The 25410-nt window shown below is 44.1% G+C and overlaps 1 protein-coding gene across 3 annotated transcripts in view; it reads left to right on the top strand.

The window, feature by feature from the left end:
- The window catches only part of XPNPEP3 (X-prolyl aminopeptidase 3), a 200326-nt gene extending 176678 nt beyond the window's left edge, over positions 1–23648 (top strand). For 2 of the 3 annotated variants that reach the window (XM_086958319.1, XM_086958329.1), the window contains 6 exons: positions 3259–3321; positions 3474–3587; positions 10615–10700; positions 16335–16518; positions 21097–21217; positions 22576–23648. In XM_086958319.1, coding sequence (XP_086814445.1) covers positions 3259–3321; positions 3474–3587; positions 10615–10700; positions 16335–16518; positions 21097–21217; positions 22576–22748 — 741 coding nt within the window. In that variant the 3' untranslated portion in view covers positions 22749–23648. The remainder of the gene's footprint in view (positions 1–3258; positions 3322–3473; positions 3588–10614; positions 10701–16334; positions 16519–21096; positions 21218–22575) is intronic. The other variant, XM_086958338.1, reaches the window with a different exon arrangement.
- Positions 23649–25410: the final 1762 nt, after the last annotated feature.

The following is a 25410-nucleotide window of genomic DNA, read 5'->3' as shown; positions in this document are numbered from 1 at the left end:
ACCATTTATGTGTTAATGAGGCTTTGTTGTTTTCCACCCTTTCTTAGAGACCCTGCATCTCCATGACCATGAGAATTAGCACCCCCACCCCCCCAAAATCGTCATCGTCGTGCCTCTGGCATTTAAAGACTGATGACTCTTGAACCTCTCAGCCGAGCCCCCAGCAGCTGGAGCTGCAGCATCCCAGGCTGAGATGCACGTCTCGTGCCTAGAAGCAACAATGTGGGGTGAAGTGCATCCCCCCCCCTCCCCCCCTGAAGGGATGCGGCGCCCCCCCAGTGGGGCGTGCCCCACAGTTTGAAGACCTATGCTGTAGGAGGTTTTTCATCAACTCTCCCACTTCTTCCAAGTGTTGGTGGGCATATCGATTTAGGAGGGGATTGGACTTAGCGAACCTCCACTGTGTTGCTGCACCTCTCTCCCTTTTATGCCCCACCATTACCACTCTCTTGCTCTCTTTCCCCGGGGTTAGGCCCGCTCTACTTCCATATGTCTGTTCGAGGGGACATGTGACTCCGGGTCGACTACTTCTGTCTCTGCATCGTACCCTTTGGCTTGTTGCTGCTTCTGTGGCCACATTGTCCTCATCTTTGCTCGACAAGCCAAGTTCTCTTATGGACAAGCTCCCCTTCTTCTGTGTCTAGATTGTGGCGTAGTGTGCCTGTCTCTGCTTGGCTCTACTCCTCAGCATCTTCGGGAGGAACTCGTCACACGCCTTGCAGACATTGCAGACCTGGCAGTTGTCCTGCTGGCCAAACTTATGGTGTATACAAAAAGGCTTTGGGTCCAACCAAACAGGCCAGCCTGGACCTCGACAATTGCAAAACAGAACACAGTGGCTAGCCTGGATATTTCAATTTCGTCTTGGGACTCACACAGCCCTTAAGTACTGCATGACAACACCATTTATTAGGCAAAACTTTTATTTTAATTCTTAAAACAAGTTTAAAGCTCATGTAGGCATGACATCAAAAAGAAACAACAGTCAAAAAGCAGTCAGGACACAAGCAAAAACAAGCAATTGTGTGCACAAAAAAATTCACTAAATACAAAAATGAATACTGAATACTCAAACATTCACAAGACACCAAAGTAAATTTAGAATACAGTGCATAAAACCTAAATAAATTACATTCAAAAAACATATACAACATAAAGGAAAAAGACCAGTCCTTTAGCTGAAATACCAGTGGCCAGGCGGAATTAGAGGTGGAAAACAATTGCCTGCCTATCACACAGAACCTGTGACTGAATGTTTTAATCTGGTTGCACGCAAGGGCCCACACCAGTGGGATGAATTGGTCCCTGGCTGCACACTTCTTTGTTGTCACAGGCTGGGGTCAACGCGTTTCGAACCTGAAACGATTATAGGTTCTCCTCAGGACGGGGACTGGGTACAATTTTTACTGTGAAAGAATTAAAAAAAGGGGGGGGGGTGTCAGAATAATAGTGTCACAATTTGGGGAGTCCTCTCTGAATTTCCATAAATACCAAAATAGGGCAAATTACCTGCACCACGGGCAACAGGAATTGCAGAAGTGGTAAACTGTGAAGCAGGGCCGTCTAATCTGAAAAAAGAATGGAGGGGGTTGCACTCAGTGTGATGGCTTTAAACACGGAGAAACACACTCACCAGGCATTTGTGTTCTCGCGTTTTGTAAGGCAGGAAAGTACCTGATTGTATTGGTGAAGGTGTCAACTAGCTCTGGGCGCCCGCCGAGCGGTGCGCTGTAGACGAGTCACAAAATTCACATTCTTTGGACACACTGCAAAAAGAGAAAATAATAATGTCCCACATGAGGTAATGAAAACCCACGGGGTACACGCACGCTAGGGCGGTTGATGTATATGACGCCTGCACGCCGTGAGTAAAAGGAATCGGCTGTGTACAGTTGGAGTGGGTTTTCTTTTCCTGGTGAGGCGAGGGTTTTAGTCTACCACACGGAGCCACTGCGGGAGGCAGAAACGACATAAATAAACTTGCCCCAATCCGCGGAAATTTATATAAAAAGTGACTCAAAGTGAGGGGGTAAACTTACATTTCGCTCAACTGATTCTTCCCCCTGCCAGGGCATTCTCCGACTGCATGGTTGCCCTCCCATGTGGCGCACCTACTTTTCCGTGATCTTCTGTGTTTTTCAATGTTTCTCTCCACATATGTCCCTTCTGGTGTTTCATTTTTTTCTCTGTATCTTTGATGATCAGTCAGTTGACCCTTCATTCTTTCTCTGCGTTTGTGGAGCTTTGGCTGATGCTTCCAGACCCAACAACCCAAAAAACAAACAAAGGGTGGCGACTACGCACAGTGGCTTCCGGGGCGCACATTTGACTTCCTGGAGAGATGGACATAGCACCAAATGGCTACAGATGACACCCAGCAAAAAATGAAAGAAAAAGAGGACTAACAGGAGTATTACGGACTCAACCACTAGATTGCGGAATAATGCACAGCATGTGTATCCAGAACAGATTCACACTGCGAAACATGAATATTGAATTCATAACTATGAGTAATCCTTTTGTAGGATAGAAGAAGTGGAAGAGTACTAGGATACTTTTCATCTCATTTATCAGATTTTCTGGGTGAAGGGTTATAACCAGAGGTTGTCGTTTGCATACTCACTCACTACAGCTAACTTACAAGAGCTGTTCAGTTCCTTTCTACTCTAGCACTTTCTATTGTCCTTTGTTGTCAACTTTGTTGTAGGCTGCTGCCCTCCTCTGTCCATTTTCTGCAGCGAAACCAGTTAAGACGCGCTTTGACCCAGCCAAATCTCAATAATATTCTACGTTCCATTATTTATAGTATAACAAACTTAAATGTATATTCTTTTCTTTGATTATTCTAAAGAATAGAATATTTTCAGCGATATAGATAGCGATATTTTGCACACATCAAAAACACCACAAGTTTTGGAACAACTATTAATCCGTTGTACAGAACCATTCTTCTAGGCTTGACTAGCAGTGAAACACTTGTGCCTCAAATACAATTCGGGGCAGCAGATATCTATTATTATATCAATTCTACTTATAGTGAGATGGGTCAAGCTTTCTCAAGAGGTGCTTATGGGAGGCCCTCTATGATAAGACCTTTTCATGTACCGTGGGGCAGAGCTTCTGTGGGGATCACTTGGCTTGGAGATGTCCCTCAAGGTAAGTCAGGTGTGATGTCTCTGAGGTCAGTATGGCAGGGTTCCCATTGTTGGCCCAATCTGCCTTCTTAAACCACTCTTTATTTGCCTCTCTCCCCAACAGGCTTTCATTGAAACTATGTGTGCAAGCAAGGCTCCAGTGGAGGAGAGCTTTCTGTATGCCAAGGTAAGCGTTTGGGACTACTGGCCGCCTGTAAGGGTAGCCTTTGGGGTGATCACTTTGGTATTACAATTATTCAGTGACCACTTTGCTCTGAATTGTGCTTCTTTTTAACTAATATCTCTTTCTCTCCCATTCTCCCTCTTTCTTAATCTCAGTTTGACTTTGAATGCCGAGCTCGCGGGGCTGACATCCTTGCCTACCCTCCTGTTGTGGCAGGGGGCAACCGATCCAACACGTTACACTATGTAAAGAATAACCAACAGGTGAAGGTAAGAGAAACTTTGACATCCCTTTGCCAAAGCACCTCATTTAAGACCCACAGTACCCTCTTTTAGTCCAGTACTCCACCTCTCTCTCTCATGCTTTCAAATGCACATCACACACGTTCCGTTCCTGGTAAGGCTGTTCTACTTTATGAAAGCTCTCCCACTCTAAAACAACAATATTACACAAAAGAAATCTTCAACCCACTCTAAAACAGCAAGGTTACACGAAAGAAATCTTCAAGGAAAAAAGAGAAACAATTATTGGTATAATCATATAAGCTCGCTCTGGTTTTAATAACTTGAAATGTCAGTCCTTTCCAGCGGAAATAAAATGACTGTAAAATATATTCTTAAGAAGTGTGGCCGAACTACAAGTCAATACTATCAAGCATTTTTTCAACAATATGAGTACCTTTAATCTTAGTGGGGGCTTCTACACATTCTAGGGCCAATATCTTGACTTGATTTTAAGCACTCACTAGTGCATTAAATGCAACTCTGCGGTGGCAGCGCAGCCTCTCAGCACTTCAGCACTTGTCCTTTACTAGGCGCACTTGTTAACCTCCCCTGGCATTTGGGTTTTTTGAAACTTCTTACCATTAATCCAAAGTCCAATACTGTTCAATCAAGGCTAGAACTTTTCTAATCCACTGCACTGGTCAGCTCTTGGGGCAATATCCAGGCGCTTGGATCTGCCCACCGTTTCCTTCCATTGTCTCATGGCGATGACGTTTCTCTTGGTCTTAGGTATTCTAAGACAAGCAAGTCATCTCCTGTAGCCCATCAGCTCCGCAGCTGTCTGAGTAGACCACAACTATCTTTATTAGCCAGCTCCAAGGGGAGACTTCATTTCTCTCAGTTTCTGCAACTGATGGCACCAGCTTTACTTCCCTGCTGGAGTTAGCAGGAGCATCAGCGCATCACCTCTTTCTGCTGCCTCATCAGTAAGCAGCAGGCCAATTGTCTGCCCATGGTAGCCACATTGGCTCAATTTTGAAGCTGCATCAGAGCTCTTAGAAAGCATGTTTCCCTGAGAGCTCGGGCTACAAGATATATTTAAGACTTTGAAAATAATTAACACTGGCTGCCTGTTCTAATAAGGTGGAGTCTTTGCAACAAGTAGTTGGTAGCTCGTCTCAGGTCTTCCTTGGCACAATTAGAAAGATCCATGAGGCTATCTGATTGGAAATAAGTGAGCCCACTAAAAGTTGCTGTATAAGAAGTACAGCTTTATGTACGGTGGTGTTTGAGAAATGTCAGCTAGGTTTTTTGTCAGATTTGGAAGATCTTTAAAAGTAAGGTCGCAGTGTCTCTTTCAGATGGTCTGTTCAGACAGACTGTCCTTTCCTGTAAAAAATGCAAAGTAGGTCCGCTTCTGTTAAACATAGTCAACTCATCTTTTAGTTTAGAGATGGTTCCTGTGGAATTTAAGGCAGAAAACATTTGCTGTCTGATTAAAAAATCCACACTTGATGCCAAACATTCAGCTCTTTCAGGCCTATTTCCTTAATGACATATCCTGCAAAATTACCAGGTAAAGGTTTCAGTCTGCAGATTCATCATTATGTGGAGGGTAATGGAATACTTGATGATTTCGACACATGCTTCAAGTTTGCAATGCGAGATTTCTGGTGTCCACGACCTAAGACTACTGTACTTTTAGCAGACTGATCGTGTTGGCTCTGCCAACTTTGTTCAACACCGTTGACCGTCAGTTGTTTGCCCAACACATTTCAGAATGTGGGATTTTAGGAGTCACACTATGCAGTTTCAGTCTTTTCTTACTGCTATGATTTGGGCAGTTAAGATTGGCGCTTTCATGTCTGAAGCTAAAACCAGTTCACTCAGGTTCTGCAGCGCTGGTCAATTTTACCCCTGCAGACGATATACAGTTTCTTTGTCACTTGCAAGAGCAAAACTCAATCGGACCCGGCAATGAGCACTCCCAAAGTGCTCAACAGTGTCTGGGAACGAAAGAAAAGGATTTTTTTCTAAATGTAATCTATCAAAACCAGAAGTCGTGATGACACAGAATCATCCCTATAGTTGGGATGGTGGCCTTTGGCCAGAATCCCTAGATGCACATTGCCATCATTGCAGCTTAATAGGTGCTGTGCTTGATGTTAAAAGACCTGGCGGCCACATCTTATGTCTGTTTTTTATAATTTGCAGATTCAACCACTTTAAGTTCCTCAAGAAACCAAAAACATGGCTTTTTAATCAGTTAAGGTCCTACTTACTGTTCCTTCTTATTTGTTTTGTATGTACCCCAAGGGTTTATCTATTGCCCTAAGAGAATCTATGTGTGTATATAATTGTATTTAATAAAGAGACTTATAATAATAATAATCATAAAAAGAATCTCTGGATAAGTATAGTTATCCCCTAAAACCTTCCATCCAGTCAACTATATATCCCCACCCATAAAAAAAAATCTTGGTTGCTCCTAGTGATAGAGCATACAGCCACCAGTGTCCACTTGGGGACATAGTTCAGTGACTCGTATCCAGGGACGAGTGGAACATTTGTCTTGTAGTTGGGGAAAAATGGATTGTAGCAGGCCAGCTCCCTCTGAAGGTCTGAAAATGTGCTTCTCCAGTTTGGAGGAACATTCTGCTGCTGGTCACATTTCACTGGCTTTCTGTCTGTGAATAAAGCCCACTTCAGATTTGCTCAGGAGTGCGATATTTTGGCCTCTGTCTGAATGGTAGAGTGTGTGTTTCACTCAGGCTGGGGGATCCTACTCCTACCCTAACGACAAAGTGAAAAGGCCTTGACACCTCCCCCATCCACCAGTTAAATCAATGGCAGTGGGACAGTGTAAGAAACTGGCACTATGTATACTGCACCAAAGTGAGGTACAGTGTGTATAGAGTCCAAGGGTCTCCAGAGGTTTGGCAGAGGCTAGAGTTAGATAGAACCTTACTCTCTAAAGTGGTAGCTTGGTCGAGCAGTAAGGCAGTATCAGAGGACAGTGTAAAGCATTTGATGTACAAACTCAGTCAGCAAACGGTCTCACACACTCAAGAACTGAACTCTAGGCCAATTGTTTTGTATAAAAAATATACTATTGTTTTATTTCTAGAACCAAGCAGGCCTGGTGCAGGTAAGCATAAAAATACTTTTCAGTAGTAAATTACTTGTATGAACACTGTTCAAAATAGCAGTGTAACTTGTAGTGGTTTTGGTTACAGTTTTAAGAAAGCAGTTTGTAACACATTGCAGGAATAGTACATTCAATTGATTGGGCTTTTTAAGTAAAATGCAGTTAATTACTTTTCAGATTACATTTGCTAACACAGGACTGGATCCTAGATTCAGCCCTGGGACATATCCTGAAAACAGGTGAGTAAATGCGTTTTGGTTAAAGGTACGATTTTTAAGGAATATTGTTACATTTTAAAAGTTGACACAGAACCTTTTTCACATAGAATCACCAATATTATCCTATAGGGAGGAAATTCACTTAGCAGGTAAGTTATGCTATCGTTACTTTTTCTTACTCAATGCTGGATCCTGGTTTCAGCACTAGGACATTTCCTGAAAACAGTTGAGAAAATGTGTTTTGGTTATTCGGCTGATTTTTAAGGAATATTTTTAGTTTTCAAAAGTCGACACTTAGAAACTTTTTGGGGGAAAGTGTCAATGTTATCCTATGAGGAAAAGAGTTATCGGTTTTAAGGTAAGTAATCGGTCTTTTGAGTTAGGGTTCTGGGCTTAGAGTCAGGGGTCTCCCAGGGTCAGTGATGCACTGTTGGTGCACCCTCAGCGGCACTTGGGCGGCCGGGTGCAGAGTGTTGAGGCCCAGTGTTATCCTATGGGGGATAGAGGGACTCCGGTTGGTGGCGGCTGGCAAGCAGGCCACAGGGTTATGGGAGCAAAGCTCCTAGGGTTAAGCTCAGGGCAAGTTGGAGACCAAGTTAGCACCGAAGGGGCACCCTCAGTGGCGCTAGGGGAGTCAGGTGCAGGGTGCTGTTTTGAGGTCGGTGCCTTTTGATTTCAATGGAGATTCCCCGGGACAAAGAAACACTGCAGGCTCGGGGACGAGGATCTTCCAGGAGTGACCACCACTTTGAGGGGTAAGTTTGGATGTAGAGGGATCATTAAGCACCGCTGGGTTGTGCACACAAGTCCGTGGGGCGTCGGGTGCAGGTGTGGCTTTGGACGTCGGATTTTCTTACCCGCTCTTGTCGCGGTAGGGGGGGTCCTCTGGATTGAGGCTGCAGGTGTCGTATGGAGGCTTGCGGCAGGTCAGGGGTCGCAGGATCTCGCGTCAGGATCGCGGGTGGGACCTCCTTGTGGTGTTTGTTCACTCAAACACTGGCTGGTATCAGCGGGTGCAGAGTGTGCTGGATTCGCGGTTTCTGGCTGGCATCAGAAGCTGCAGTTTAAACAAGTCCGGTGTTCACGGGAGAAACAGCTTGGAAAGTGAATGTAGGCAGGTCCTCCAGGATTTTTGAGGTTGCTGGCCGCTGGACACACCAGGGTTTCTCAGGAGCAGGTTGGGGGGAGTCAGGCCTGTGCGGCTGGGGCCAAGACAGTGGGCGTTGTCCTCTTGTTAGCTCTGCATGGCTTCTCGTCCTTCTTCTTTTCTTGTTGTTGCTGGATCTAAGGAAGGAATGTTCAGGGTGCTACTAAATACAAAATTTACAGGTGTTACAGGTAGGTAAAGGGCAGGGACCAATAGGTCCCTTTCCTGGGTGGGTACACCCCTATTCTGCCTCTCTCCAGTGGGAGGGGGGCAGAAGCCTGTCCCTGGTTGGCTGGGTCCCCCCATCCTCAAGGTGGCCGGGACCTGAGGTTGTGCTTCAGCTTGCCTCCCCACCTTAGGGGTGGAGTTGGCAGCGGTGGGCACACCTCTCTTCTTCACTTGTTTTTCCCACTGGTACTCCCACCCAAAGTGGGGGATAGAAACCAGTGAGAACCAGTTGCTGAGTACAGCTAGTGGTCTGGAGAAGCCCACAAAGGCGGTATGACTTTGAAGCTTCTCCTTCGTGAACCCTGCCCATCCTTGGGGTGGGGGGGGGGGGGGGGGATTTGGCAGGATCTGCATTGTTTCAGGCTCCGAGAGCAGCAATCTCTCGACCCAGGGGTCCAGAAACATGTCTGGTGGCGGCTGCATAGGCAGCCACTCAGTCAGGTCACTAAGAGTTGGTTGAGTTTCAGAGGGCATCTCTGTCGTGCATTTTACACTAAATCCCACACTGGCATCAGTGTGGGTTTAACCCCTTTGCTGCAGGGGTTATTCCCCCGCTGTGCTGGGTGGGAGGGGGCGCGCACAGCGCCCCGGTGCTGATGACGAGCTCAGCTCGTCATCAGCCACAGTGCCCGTTTGCTGATGACATGCTCAGCTCGTCACGGCCGCGCCCGATCCTTAGAATGCTCAGCTCAGCAGGGGAATTAGCCCCGCATGTGAGCGTTCTAACAGCCATGACGAGCTCAGCTCGTCATCAGCACACGAGCACCGTGGCTGATGACGAGCTCAGCTCGTCATCAGCATGGGAGGCGTTAATGTGCTGAGAAGTTTGATACCAAACTTCCCAGTCTTCAGTGCTGCCATTATGGTGCTGCAGAGTTCGTAATGACAAACTGCCAGCACCCTATACTCTTTTGGCAGCACTGCCCTTACAGTGCCCAGGAATGGACCTGGGTACTGTAGGAGTAAGGGCTCGTGCAACTGTACCGTCATCACTGGCATGGGGCACCCAGCTAGAGGGGTGATTGATGTATGCCAGGGCAGTGTTTTGTAGGCATGGCACACAGGGATGTGTGTCATGTCGCCTCTACACTTTGTTTTGCACCAAGATACGTAGCATGCCAAGGCAGTGTGTGAGTGTCAGGGTGCAGGGCCTCTAAGGGTGGCACAATAAGTCCTGCAGCCCTTAGAGGCCTTCTCTGGTCACAGTGCCCTGCGTACCTGTGGTACCACTTACCAGGGGCTGACCTGGCCAGAGATGTCATTTGGGTTCGTTTTTGGGGGTAAAACACAGGCCCTGGGAACCTGACAGGCAGGACCCCAGGGCACACCAAGGAAAAGTGCAACAGTAGTCTGGCAAAAAGTGGGGCGTTACTGCTAGAGAAACCCACTTTCCTACAGACAGGGATGTATGTTCAGCCTGGGATGTCCAAGATGGACATTACCAGCCCAGTACAAAGAAAACTGCCCTTTTAGACATCACATACAGATGAAGTTCAATGGGTCTCAGCACTGAAAAGTCCATTGGTAAGTCCGACATTCAAAAACAGACAGTATTCATCCTTCCTACCTGTCAGGATATGATGTGGCACAGATATCCCAGTTATGGTGACTGAAGAAACATTTTACAGGAGAGAGAGCAGGTAGAAAGTTTCACCTCTGGGGTTCATGTAGAAACACCTGGGGGCCTGGCTCGAGTCTCTCTGCAGCCCCAGCCAATCACCACATGGGCTCTGTTGAGATGGCAGCAGCTACTCTCACTCAGATTGAGGGTGCACGTTAGGTTTCCGCCTGACATCAGAGCCTGTTGTCGACCAAAATGTAAAACTCATGGAGCACCATTTGTGGGCTTAGAGCATTGCCGAGCTCAATGGGGAAAAATACCAGAAAACATTCAAGGTTGGGGCAGCACCACTTTCCAGAATCATGCAGAGGACTTTAGTTCAAACATGGGCACCCATACACTGGTCAGCTGATGCAGCTCTATCCTGACCTACATCATCCCTGCTCTTCCAGTACATGGGACCCACACAGGACTCTGCCATTGCCCTTAAATCCTGACATGATAATCTAGTACTGGAACTTCATGCAGTCTTTACGCAATACTTATTTATTTGACCTGCTTACATCCCCTGTGCTAAATTCCACTGCTATTCCTTGAAAATACACAGCCATTTCAATACTTCAGTTCACACTTTGCTCCTTTGGCGAACCGCATTCTGATCTTTCAGCCCCTGCTCTTTTAGTGCTGAGAGTAACACACATCTGTGCTGAATCACTCTTCGCCTTCTTAAAGGTGATAGTCACAACACTCTTTCCCTGTCTCCCCTGCAGGATGGTGAGATGGTGCTTCTGGATGGGGGCTGCGAGGCATCCTGTTATGTGAGTGACATCACTCGTACCTGGCCAGTGAATGGCAGGTAAGTGACTGGGGTTGTGGTGGGAGAGGGCAGTAGAAAGAAGTTGTGAGGCCAGATGTTAGGAGTGTCTAAGCTTTCTGGACGGGGTTTCCAGCCTCAATTCTTTACACTTTATTGCATCTCACATTGTAGTTACCTTCTCACAATAGTGCAACATGCATAGCGCATGCAACCATCACAATAGTGCACCACACATTGCCCATACACTTTAGTAGTTTACTAAGCTCTTCATGCTTCTCACCAGTGCACACAGATTTCACATAATAATTTCACTTTTGCCTAGTGCACATTGCACATACTATCTTCACATTTTGGCATATTATCCCCAAAAGGTTCTGCCATTATGCGACCCTTGGAAATTGACTTCAGTATGGGTTTCCTGGCTGGTTGTTTTGTGATTGGCAACCATTGGTTGATCTCTGAAATGGTTGTGTTTTGTCAGTGATTGGTGAAGTTTCTGGGCACGGGAGGATGATAGACTTTTACATGGGCATGTGTCCCAGTCATTTTTTAAAAGACTCCCTTGGCATCCACGATTAACAAGTTCAGTACCTTTTCTTCCAGGCATCTGTGTGTGACGTGAATGTGGTTCTTTGGCTTGAGAGTATCATTGGATTCCTTTGCATACTCACGCGTGACCGCGTGACTGTGTCAAGAGATGGATCGTTTTTTTCTTTTATGTAGAGTTTTTTTGTAAAGCGACATTGCTGCCAGGGCAGATAAATGCTTATATTGGTTAAGAGGATAGCTTGAAGGTGGTGGATTATAGAGTACTTGCAAGTGCTGTTACAGTGTCAGTCACTGAAGTGATTTGAGCACAAACAGGAGACTGAGTTAGTTAGCAACATCATTTGCGCACCCCTGGGTGCCAGAATCCATGAGTTCCGTCGAGAGATCCAGAGGGCGACAGTTGGCAAATTCTATTGGGACCTCACAGAGGAACTGTGCTATTTAGTGGAATTCCTTGGCCAACTCAAGGTAAAGCATAAGTGTGGTTTCCTTGGACACTTTAATTGGGTAACTGCATGAGTATCCTTCAGGTTACTGAAAAGAGTGATGCGAGTTCTCAGGGTATTGCGGTATGTATTCTAGTTTTATTTTCCATATCTCCGTGCCCTTATGTGTGTATGACTATTCCTGCAGATGTACTGCCTGTATCTTCGAATCCCAGGGTGTTAAAGTCAGGAACATACACTGTGATTGTATGCAGTAGTCCTCCCAGAGCATGGTGCTTGGACTACAGTGGGATGAAGCATCAAGAGTGCCCAGAATACCTAGTTGCATAGTGGTTCTTTAACTTTGACTAATTAGAGGGCCATCTGTCCTGGTTTCATGCATGAACATCATCCACTGTGGCTCATTCTGGGAACTCTGTTCTGCTGCTGACGTCAGCATTTCCACCCAGTCCATCCCACAGCGGCCTCCTCCGTGTTGAAGTCCTTAAAATCTGTCCCAACCCCTTACACTTTCTGCCATACTTCACACACTGAGGAATGCTGCAGAAACTGAATAGCTCAAAGGGAGAGGCGGATGGGATTTTTGGCAGCACTCCTATTTATCCAAACCATAAAGTCCTCTCCACAAGCCTATTCCTCGAGGAGGAAAGAGGTAAATTAGGCTCTCAGTAGGTTTCAGCCTTGACATCAGGGTTTATTCTCCCAAATTCCTTATTAGACTAGGTTGGGACCTTTGTAAAATATAGCAGATTAGCTGTTTTCCTGTTTCCATGTCTTCACAAGAAGCTTTTCAACAAAGTAGACATATTCAGCCACCACTTCCTGTTTCTCTCACTACTGCAGTTATTATTGTACCTATAGAACTTACAATGGATACAGCTCTGGCAGACCGCAGTTCTCAGCCTGTGACCACAACAACAGCATATTTAGATCCTGTCGGCTGGCACAATCAAAGCAGTCACATGCCTTTACAAAGAGATACGTAATGATCTCCAGCGACCAATGGAGTGCTTGTGCAGGCAATTGGAGGAAGACCTGGAGACCACACACAACAGGAAAATTAACTAGGGTCAGAGGCCAAAATTTAAAGACAAACTGGAATACGTAGCCCCTAAAACTGGCTTATACATACAAAATATACTCCATTGTCTGGTCAAAAAAAGAGCAGAAAAGGAAAGTTCCTACTGTGAATCAAAACATGTGAAATTACAAAAAACATACAAACTTATGTATATGGATTCCCATCATTCACCAAGCCTGGTGATTAGCTTCATCATTTGGGTATCCCTGGATATACACAGTGACAAACCAGGGATACCCAAATGATGAAGCTAATCACCAGGCTTGGTGAATGATGGGAATCCATATACATAAGTTTGTATGTTTTTTGTAATTTCACATGTTTTGATTCACAGTAGGAACTTTCCTTTTCTGCTCTTTTTTTGACCAGACAATGGAGTATATTTTGTATGTGGAAGACCTGGAGATCCTGATCCCTGAAGCAGACTGGGATACCATAGTAGAAAGGGCACAAAAGGTCTCGCGAAATGTGCGTTAAGTTAATAAACTACTATATCTTCAATAGGGCTTACCTTACCCTGATGAGAATTAGGAAATAATTCCAATCGGAGGAGGCAGCTTGCCCCCAATGTGGGGAATGGGAAGCACAAGTTCTACACGTGCTCTTAGAGTGTCCCACCTTAAGTGCCGTTTGGGAGGAGGTCATCACTGTAGACAAAACTATCAGTGACAGAGAGATTCCTCACACTCCGGGTCACTGCCTACTGGGATAGTTCCAGCACACAGCTAAAACTAAAGTAACAGGAAAATTTAAAGATCTTGCTTATGTCTTGGCCAGGCAGGAAATTACTAGGAACTGGAAATCGACGAGAGGGCTGAGTGTAGTAACATGGAGGAGAGAACTGGAAAAATGGTCTAGATGCGAAGGGAGAGTACTCCTGAGGGGAGCCTGACGTGGCATAGGCACACTGGACGCAGTCAGGGCCTGGGGAGGACTGGTTGACAACTTAGTGGCAATGGTTTTCGACTCTGATGCAGCCTTCACTTACGACCTTCCTTGCCAGAACAGGGAGGAGAGGCAATGGGAAGGGCCGCACTTCTAGCAGCCCCTACCCCAGCTCCCATATCTCGAACATGCTAATGTAGGGTGACCTCTAAAGAGGTAATACATGCCACACAAAGCTGACAACATCAAAGCAAGGAACGACTCAAGGGGAAGGGTGGGGTTTGAGTTAGGAATCTTAATGATGTTGAAGGAAATGTGGGGCAACAATCACACCAAATGGTTCAATGATACGCAGTAACAATAATTGTAATACAATGTTGAAGTGCATATGCAAAACCCAAATAAAATTCCGTTTAAAAAAACAAAAGCGGATTTAGATGCCTGGGATCGGCGTGCAGTCCACACAGGCCTTAGAATGATCAATGCCTTCCTTTGGTCGAGCGCTGTGCGGAACCATGTGATCTGCTTCCAGAACAACTTTGGAACACTAACTGAGATCCTTTTCAGGACTTGGTCTAAAAGAAGAGCTTGGAGCCTGGGTACTACTTGTTTTTTATTTAATTCAATTTTAGGGCAGAAAAGGTGAGAAGGTGTGCTATTCTCTTGGCCCTTCCATTTGAGGAGACGTCAAGAGACTGTTGCTGTGAGGCACTTGGACTACTCCGGAATGAAACATTTCTTGGCTATCGTAAAGGAAAGTTTCAATTCTATTATAGACACGGAGCCAAAGATGATGCTTTAACATGCTCCCTCCATTTCATTAGTCAGCAGCCCATCCATTTCAAACAAATAAAATAATTCAATAGACTACAAATCCCAAGAGTCCGATGAGGTCCAGCACTCCACCAGCCAGGCAGCTCTCTCAGGCCCAAGATAAAACCTTCTTCAAGGTAAAGCACTTTCTCTTTCTTTGTGCAGAAGTCTCCAGAACCAAAGGCTGTTTATTGGAAGTCTTGTTTCTGATCACCACCTGTAAGACAAAAATCTGAGTTCTCCAAACTCTTAAGACCAGAAGTCAAAGATCAACAACTGTATACATTGCAACAAAATCAACAGAATACATGAGCCTCTATATTTGTAGTACCGTCTGAAATTCCTTAGCTAATTGCATGCCTACACTAACATATGCACAAGGGTACCAGCTTGAGGGTGGGAAGAAATAATCAGTTTCCCTTCGGATGGCATAATCTTCGCCTCTTTGTCCTTAATAGAATTGAAACCTTTCTTCACAATAGGTAGGAATTGTTTCATTCTATACCAGGACCGGAGGCTTCAGATTATGTTTTTCCAAAGCCTACTCACCACTGTGGTTGCCACATCCTCAACAGGTTTAAAGTAAAACCTTTTAAAAGTGGAGTCCAAAAAGCAGTCTGCTACCCTGGGGATATCCGCCACCCCCCCTCCCACCGTGAAGGCCTTTGAAGCCATTGCTCCTCTGGTAAAATGCACCCCAGAGTAGCGGTGTCAATTTCTGCCTCAGACATCACCCAACAAACTCACTTAGTAACCATGGAGAAGAAACTTGTTTAAAAGGTTTTCTTCAATTAACTTATCAACTGCCGGGCATCTGCCAGTCTGACCTACTTGGTGAGGGTCTGCTAAGTCTGAATGCATCTCACCATACAGAGCTTGTGATATTCTAGTGCTTCCCTTATGCTCAATGGAAAAACAAAAAGTGGTGAGCAGATTGTTTAAATTAATCTCAGCTACTTGTAATTACGCAAAAATGTTACAATCTGTCATCTTTTACTTTTGCTGATAGTGCCACTCATAGGAGAGCAGGCCTGGCAATTTGTCTGGACTGTTACTTGTGCGATGGAGCCAACTCTGATTTGTGTATGGGTGGTGCCAATCTGTAATTGTGCAGACTAGCTAAATAAGAATGGACTGGAATGTGGATTTAGCTTAATTACCAGTTTGCTGTGATTAATTCAGGCATTCCACCTTTCAGATCTTTGCATTGTCCCCTTTTATTCAGGGGCCTTCTTGGTTACCACAGGTAGCTAGATTGATGTAAATGCTGGGGTACAAATACACCACCCATCAAACATCTATTTTTAAGTAAGAGACCTGAGCGCATTTAACCATTGCTGAGCAGACTCTAAACATCCCACATATTTTTGCATTTGCGTAAATGGCTCAATGTGAAACAAAATTCTAGTGCATTTTGGGCGGGAGCTGTAAAAACGCTTCGAATTAGATCATGGGCTATGAAGGACCGAAGGCTAAAAATGTCCTGTTATTATGGTCATTTAATTTTTGTTATAAATTAACGTACTAACGTAACTGGGTATGGAAGTTTTTAAGTGCTTTCTGTTGTGTCACTGGTTCTGGATATCTAAACTCTTCCGCCTCTTGCGTACCCATGCTATAATGATATTGCTAAATGGGACTACTTGGCTGTTTAAGTGGTAATGCAAGGGTATTGTGGCAGTTGAATGCCGTGTTAAATATTACGACCAACGGGTAACCTTTTACTTGCCTGTGACATCAAGAAAATGTGTTTCAGCTGTATTACGCTGTCAGTGGGATAAAGTCACATCAGTTGATGTTTGGGATTTTGGAAGGGGTTGGTTGCCTTGAAGCTGATCAGGCTGAGGGCCATTAGGAAAGATGTCTTCACTCACACATATCCTTCTCATTCCATTGCAGATTCTCTGAACCCCAGGCTTTGTTGTACCAGGCTGTGCTGGAGGTGCAGAGAGGCTGCCTCAGCCTATGTTACCCTGGGATGAGCCTGGAGAACATCTACAGCATGATGTTGACCCTGATTGGGCAGAAGCTGCAGGAGTTGGGAATCCTACCTGCGAAGTGCAGCGAAGACCAGCTCTTCAAGGTACCCGAGGTTTTCTGCAAGATCTCTAGGGCTGTAGGCCATGCTGCAGCAGCAGTGCCAGAACAGCAGTGGTGCTGCAGGTTATTGTTGATCTTTGAGGGGGCCAGGGCCTGCATAGCAGAACTGTTGCAGGGCAGGATTTAGATGCACTTGAAGGTCTGTGTTTAGTCCCTCTACTGGAATACCTGGTATGCTGTAGGTCAGGATTGTGATGCATTGGCTGAACAGTGGGTAATGTAGGCATAGCTATTATAAGTTGTATGTTGGAAAGTTGCCCTTTGGACCTCTATTGAAATAGAAGTGGGTGTTGCACTTCTTGATTGTGGCACTTTGTCAGAGATGCTGTGCCTCAATGCAGGGGTAACCAGCGACACTGCGTGAGAACAGTCTTGCCTCAGTAAAGCAATAATGACTGGTGCTTTAGGAAGGTTGTGGATGGTTTTCACTGCACTAATGAGCGGGCCACTGTCAAAGCAGTGTGGGCAGTGTTGCTGGAACATCCTGTGCTGTGGCAAAGCTACACAGTGGCAGTACTGCACTAACAAGTTGTGCATTGACAGACCTGTGGCTGTTTAATATTCCACTTTGATCATTTTTGGAGATGTGGGTGTTTTTTACTTATATAATTTGTGCATTGATACAGCTGTACTGATTTGTACTGCATTAATGAGTATTTGATAGCGGTACATGTTTTTTTAGGGCATTCGCGAATAGTGCTTTGACAGACTGGTGGGTGGTTTCCACTGCAGGAACAAGCTGTTCGTTGACCCAGCTGCGTGTAGTTTTTACTGCTGACAGTCGGTGCATTGACAGACGGTATGCATGTTTTTATGCAGCATTAACTAATGGTGCATTGGCAGAATTATGGGGGCTTCTACTGTGCTAACAAGTGAGGCATTGACTGTGGATGCTTTTACTCTATAAATGAGCCATGTTTTTTTTTTTTGCTCTATTGATTTGAGGGAGCCCTGGATGGTTTTCGGTGTAGAAGTAAGGGATGCATGCACAGAGCTGTGTATGGGTGTTATTGCACTGGCAGAGCTGTGGTTGGCTTTTGTTATAGTAATAACAGTCCATTCACAGAGCTGTGAATGGTTTAACTGCACTAACGAGTGTACTTTGGCAGCGCTTTTATGCTTTTATATTGGACTCCAGACTGGTGCATTGAAAGCTGTGATTTAGTTTTTTACTGCACTAATGAGCAGTGCGTTGACCGAAGTGTGTATACATTTTATGGGAACAAGCTGTGAATTGACAGAGATATATATGTATGTTTTTACTGCACTAACAAGTGGTTCATTGACAGCGCTCTGGATGGTTTTCATTGTGGAAACAAGCTGTGCATTGACATATATATATACATTTTTTACTGCGCTAACGAGTGGTTCATTGACAGTGATGTGAGCGGTTTTCACTGTAGAAACAAGCTGTGCATTGACAGAGCTATATATACATGTGTTTACTGCACAAAGGAGTGGTGAATTGACTGCGCTGTATGTGGTTTTCATTGTGGAAACAAGCTGCGCATTGACAGAGATATATATGCATGTCTTTTCTGCACTAAGGAGTGGTGCATTGACAGTGCTCTATGTAGTTTTCATTGTGGAAGCTAAGCTTTGCATTGATAGATATATATATATATATATATATATATATATATATATATATATATATATATATATATATATATATATATATGCATGTTTTTACTGCACTAAGGAGTGGTGCGTTGACAGCGCTGTGGGTGGTTTTCCTTGTGGAAACAAGCTGTGCATTGACAGATATATATATATATATATGCATGTTTTACTGCACTAAGGGGAGTGGTGCTTTGACAGCGCTGTGGTTGGTTTTCATTGTGGAAACAAGCTGTGCATTGACAGATATATATATGCATGTTTTTACTGCACTAAGGAGTGGTGCATTGACAGCGCTGTGGGTGGTTTTCCTTGTGGAAACAAGCTGTGCATTGACAGATATATATATATATATGCATGTTTTACTGCACTAAGGGGAGTGGTGCTTTGACAGCGCTGTGGTTGGTTTTCATTGTGGAAACAAGCTGTGCATTGACAGATATATATATGCATGTTTTTACTGCACTAAGGAGTGGTGCATTGACAGCGCTGTGGGTGATTTTCAGAGTGGAAACAAGCTGTGCATATATATATATATCCAAAAAGTAACAGTGCACTCAGACCACAAAACAAACGCGACTCCACTGCTGCTCCAAGGGTGTTTATTCACCTAACAACATGTTTCGGCTGCGGACAGCCTTGATCACGTTGATCAAGGCTGTCCGCAGCCGAAACATGTTGTTAGGTGAATAAACACCCTTGGAGCAGCAGTGGAGTCGCGTTTGTTTTGTGGTCTGAGTGCACTGTTACTTTGGAACTTTTTGGATTACAATCACCGGCGTGCTGGGCCGGCATTGGTGCCACCTCCCTCGGGGCCGCAGGTAGCACGTCAGAGCGGACTTTGAAAACATATATATATATATGCATGTTTTACTGCACTAAGGGGAGTGGTGCATTGACAGCGCTGTGGGTGTTTTCATTGTGGAAACAAGATGTGCATTGACAGATCTATATATATATATATATGTATGTTTTACTGCACTAAGGGGAGTGGTGCATTGACATTGCTGTGGGTGGTTTTCATTGTGGAAACAAGCTGTGCATTGACAGATACATATATGCATGTTTTTACTGCACTACGGAGTGGTGCATTGACAGCGCTGTGGGTGATTTTCAGAGTGGAAACAAGCTGTGCATTGACAGATATATATATATATATGTATGTTTTACTGCACTAAGGAGAGTGGTGCATTGACAGAGGTGTGGGTGGTTTTCAGCATTGAGGGATTGCCGTTTACATGTGACATCGAGTGAATTTCGCCCAACAGCAGACAAGCTTTCGATAGGCGAACTACATTACCCTGCTGGCCTAGCGACTGCTCACGAGATTAGGCCGATATACTAAACGGCAATCCCTCAACCGTATTGGAATTAATTTTGAAACTGCAGATTTATAAATTTGTAAATATGAGATCTTATTAACACTTTTTCAATATATTATTTGAACATTGTGATTATATGATTTGGTGTCAGATGAATTGAAAGTATGTTTTCTATTTCTATGACTTTGTCATGAAAGACGGATTTAAATATGTTTGAAAACAAAATGGTGGTAACTTGATAAAGGCAAACGCCGAAATGCGTCGTCCTTGTTCCATAAGTGCACAATAAAAGGATTTGTGCTGGATTTTCCTGGTGTGCCGTTTTCTGTATCCAGCTATTGGAGGTGAATGGGAAGCAGGTTCGAATATATATATACAGGTGGCCAATTGAAAATCACTATTAAGTCACGTGCAGAAAATGCTTGTTTAAATTAAATTCGGTTCCATTACATGTCTCAATGCCTGTGACCAAGGGGACAGGAACCCCGAAACGCGTAAGGCTACGGAAAATAGACTTTGTACATGAATAAAAGCAGCTCTGCCTTGAAGAAATTGCTGGTGTTAGAGTGCGCTTTCACATCGAGGATGCTTTGTTTAAAAAAAAAAATATATATATATATATATATGTTTTTATTGCTCAAATTAGTGGTGCATTGCCAGCACTCACTGTGGGTGGTTTTCACTGTGGAAACAAGCTGTGCATTGATATATATATATATGTGATCAAGGTCACCGTGGAGTGACCGAAACGCGTCATGCTGGCGAAATCGTGTGAATAAACTTGAGAAGAATATTACATCTTTGCGCTGTGGAGTGGTTTGTACCTGTGGCATCCGTTTTGGCGGATAGGATCTTGGTCCTGACGTGAGGCAGCGGAGCAGGACTTTGAATTGCATATATATATAGATATAGATATAGATATATATATATATATATATATATATATATATATATATATATATATATATATATATATATATATATGTTTACTGCACTAAGAAGTGGTGCATTGACAGCACTGTATGTAGTTTTCATTGTAGAAACAAGCTGTGCATTGCAAGATATATGTATGCTTTGACAGCGCTGTGGTTGGTTTTCATTGTGGAAACTAACTGTGCATTGCAAGATATATGTATGCTTTGACAGCGCTGTGGTTGGTTTTCATTGTGGAAACAAGCTGTGCATTGACAGATATATATATGCATGTTTTACTGCACTAAGGAGTGGTGCATTGACTGTGCTGTGGGTGGTTTTCACTCTAAAAACGAGATGTGCATTGGAAATTTACCCATGTTTTTACTGCACGGAGTGGTGCATTGACTGTGCTGTGGGTGGTTTTCACTGTGGAAACAAACTGTGCATTTGCAGAGATATATATGCATGCTTTTACTGGACTAATGAGTAGTGCTTTACTGCACTAATGAGTAGTGCATTGGTGGAGCTTGAATCTTTGTACGGTAGGAAGAGACCAACACTGTGGTAGAGTTGTGATCTCAGTGCAGTATTTACAAGTGGGTGGGTGAATTTGAATGCACACATGAGTTGTGCATTCAGAGAGGTGACTAGACGCAGCTCAGTGAAACAGCCAGCACTATGTTGACCCTTTCTATTTCTTTCAGGCGGTCCGCAGGTTCTGCCCCCACCATATTGGCCACTATCTGGGGATGGATGTCCACGACACCCCCGAGGTGTCCCGGTCCCTACCACTGAGGCCCAGCATGGTCATCACCATCGAGCCAGGTAGGTGATTGAAACTATAGGTCCAGAATCAAGAACAGGAATAAAAACTCTACATAAGCTGTAGTTTTACCCAGTGGGTATTGTAGGTTCTTTGTGGGAAGGCTGAAAGCATGCTTTCTGGGCACCATGGAGAGCTTTGTGAATGTCCAGGGTAGGAGATGATAGAAAGATGGGGTTGAGAACAGGCAATGTTCTGTGAACAGTAAAAGGCAGATCACATATTATTCAACAGACAACCAGCCAAGATGTATAGGGAAAGAAATGGGAGCGATCACTCAACCCCTTCAGCACTGGGTTGATGTAACAGGAAAATATCCACCTTAGACTACTTCTGTGTCCGAAGGACACAAAGCTGACCACTGATGAGCTTACACCAGGTGTGGAAATGGAAATACAGAGCTGTCTTGTATAAGAACCAATCGATGCTCAAACAAAGGCTCTTGAAGCACACGTACACTAAGAAGAAGGGAGCTAAAGAAGAGGCTTTATATGATAGAGCAGCGCCCTATATAAGAGAATGGAGCTGAGGGGCAGCAGAGTTTCCAGGAAAGCTTAGGCTGAATCTGGAAAATGCAAAGCAAGGTAGAGTGGACCTCTGGGGAGGTGGAGATTATGTGCTCCATTTGAAAACGCAAACAAACATTCATTTGCAATACAGAATTGATAGTTCAGACACTAGGCTCACAGTAGGAACACAGTAGGAAGATAAGTTGAGGGGGCATTACAGGGTTAGACTCTGAATTCTGGCAAAGACATACATGAAAAGCCTTAATTAAACCACCAGACGGGTGCATTTGGAGGCTGATAATAAAGTAAATCCTTCACAGAGGATAGGATTGGTGTCCAGAGGCTCAAGGATGATAGAAGGAAAAGGGACAAAATCAGCAGTCTGTTTTCGTTAGGCATGCATGACAGCATTAAAGGAAATTGCTCAAATGCACTTCAAGCACAATCGTAAAGCAGTAGAGAGGAGCAAGTCCACAAGGGCTTCTGGATTCACCTGCAAGATGCATCTTTTGGGAATGCTGCAGCAGGCTGGGACTGTTAATGCAGAGAACCTGAGTTTTGAGTGTAGATGTATGAAACAGGTAGCATATTGAGAATTAAAATTAATTTACGAATGATTGACTGTCAAGACATCATGTAGACTTGCGAATGAAAACTGAGATCAATTGGCACTGCAGAGCAGATAGCGTTAGCATGCCAGTCGGCATAGTGAGTAGACATAGTAATCACCATAAACCTGTTCACGGTGCACTCTGCACTGGTGGGGGACATTTGATTGGTTGTTCGGGTATTGAAGCCTGGGGCATAATCTACTTTCCTTATTCTCTTTCTCCCATTTCCTCATCCTTCAGGTATTTACATAGGAGAGGATGACCCTTCAGTCCCCAAGAAGTTCCGTGGAATGGGGGTGCGCATTGAAGACGATGTGCTGATCACTGAGGATACCCCACTAGTTCTATCTTCAGACTGCCCCAAAGAGATCTATGACCTGGAACAGATCTGTGCCCGAAGTCCGCGAGCCTGACATCACACTTTTGGTGATGACTCTAGATCCTGAACACAAGGGTGGGGGCAAGCAGAGCCCACTCATCCAACCCATGAACACTGTCAAGACAGAAAGATGTACTCTGATTCCTCTGACCGCCATTTACAGACTTATTATACGTTTATATATTTCTATTTATCAAGTGTTTGTGCAAAATACTTGTCCCATGAGCTCTGTTTACACTTGTGAGACAATGATGTTTAAAATCTGTCGCCCAAAATTACTCAGCGAGTACGCATCGGAGGTAGTATATTTAGGCACTGACTCTAAAGTTAAGTGCCTTTACTGCAAGCCCTGCCTCTTCCTCATTGGACAGACAGACAGACGTGGTGAACACAGGCAGCTGAGACTTTTTATCTATAAATCTTTGCAGTGTTTGGACTGTTCATAAAGTGTTAATAAAAGTGCCTGTTTGATACTGAAGCAGCTTTGTCTACTCGAGCAGGCTGGTGTGACCTCTGCAAAGATCACAGTTTCTTACTTTAAATGTTGCTTTGGAGAGAAAATGGCCTGGGCCCCCAACTTCCACCTGTTGAAAGTACAGCCTGGTCCCTGTTGGATGCTCATTATACTGCCTGGATAATGCTGAATTATTGTGAAAGTCCTCAGATAGAGAGTTGCATCAGCCTCTCTATCCAGGTGGCCTGAGGCACATGTTTGGGCTCGTTGAGCTAGGCTGCACCAAATGGTGTATCATTTCTTTCATCTGTTATCTCCCACAAGAAGTGGGTAACAATGAAACCTTTGAGAAAGTTAACTGTTCCCTTAACACAAGAGTGTTCGCCGTGGCTATGTTGGCTTGGCCATGGTAGGTTTTCAGGATGTTGTGCATATTAGAAAAGTGAGCTAATAAACGTTTTGAGACTTACATCTGAAAAACGAAATGTCTGAAAATTATTAGTGTAGTAAAGTGGATTATGATGTGGGGTGGACAAGTGTCCACTTCAAAGGATAAGGACACCACCTACTGAACGTCAAACAAATGAAATAAAATGAACCTGAGTTCAGTCCTGGGTAACGTGGGACATGGCAATCATGCTTAAATCAAAGGCAGTGTGTAAAGTATTTAAACTGTGCATATACCTTAGAAAAAGTCAGACAAAACCCAATAAAATTCCACAACCAATTTTATTTTTGTTGTGCCCTTATAGCCAAACAGAAGGTCATCCCCCTGAACCGTGTAGTCCAGTTTTTTGTTTTGGGTACAAGAGGGAGCAGGTCCGGTCCTTCAGGGCTTCTCTCTGGCCCCATGCCCTCTTTTGTATATTCTGCAGGTCTAGTAAGTGTACTCTGGAGGTGTCTTGTGGTGCCACATTTATGATTGGCAACAGCTAGGAATTTGATTGCTGGGCATTCCCTAATTAATGGAGTAAACATTTGTTTGGGGCAACACAATTCACTTTATCAGCATTTTCTGATTGTCCTACTGTATTCAGTCTCACATTGCCTGTCATTCTCAAAATCCAAGATGGGGGACCCCTTCTCTCCTTAGGCAAAGGTGTGGCCATGGTAATGAGCAGTCCCCTCCTCTGTAGTCACTTGAAACTAGTTCTGGGGGCAGCATTCCTTTCACTAACTTTGGTGCCAGCCTGTCTAAGGGGATAAAAGCTGTGGCCTTTCCAAGTGGCACCTTACATCTGCTTGTGCCAGGGTGGACCCCTTTGAAGTTAATTAGGTTTCTGGGCCAACCACAGCTGGTCTTCCTACCAGGAAATGAGAACACGTTCCCACTCCCAGACCACTGTCACTGCTGCTGTGGGAGCAGTTTTCAATCCTCTTTCACACCTAATTCAGGCGAAAATACAGGCTGAGCAATTGCTGCAGAGCTTGTGAAAACTAGCTTGATGCATCTTCAGGAATGGTAAAGTTAACTTTCTAAAAGTTAAATTTCCAATGTATTTAATTAAAATCCAACTTCACAACTAGATTGGATTTTTATTAAATATAAAAATAAGCCTTTGAATGTGGATTGTAGCGAGGCAAAAGTTATAGATGAAAAAGTATAATCTGCATTTCGCTTTTTCTTATGTGCCAGCTACAGCCTGATCGATGCCTATGTTATTTTGGATTTAGTCATTGGGAGAACATGCCATTTAAAAAAAAAACAAAGACGTTCCACTCTTAAATAATATGCACCATGCCTTGTGGACAGCAAGGTTTGCTGGGGGCGGGGGTTTATTTAATATTTGAAGTCAGATTTTTCTACTTGTCAAAAGCGTGTTTTTGACATGTCTGTACATTAGGGTGCAAGCTGCTGCCGCCAGGCTGCATTAGGTAAGCCTCAAGCCTTGTTTCACTGCCACTATAGTGGATTGCACAATAGGTGCTACAGTTCACAAGTATCTACAGCTGTAAATAGCCTATAATGAGATAATTTACACATGTATTGAAGAGTTATTTATATGTGCCTACATATTTAGACATTTTTAATGGACCAATTGGTCAATAAATGTTTGAAAAGAAGAAATGTAAACAATAGATGCACATGTGAAAATAAAATAGCCAATATGCTGGAAACCAATGAAACCAACAGAATCAATCAAAATGGGGTACATTCACTAGCCACGATCATACATTAGTTATACATGAGCTACAAAAATGTAAGTCAGTTGAAATTGAATACAACATGTTTATGATCATC

This window comes from Lissotriton vulgaris, chromosome 1_1 (genome assembly GCF_964263255.1).
Source record: "Lissotriton vulgaris chromosome 1_1, aLisVul1.2, whole genome shotgun sequence".
Lineage (NCBI taxonomy): Eukaryota > Metazoa > Chordata > Amphibia > Caudata > Salamandridae > Lissotriton > Lissotriton vulgaris.
This window is presented reverse-complemented; position numbering and strand designations above follow the sequence as displayed.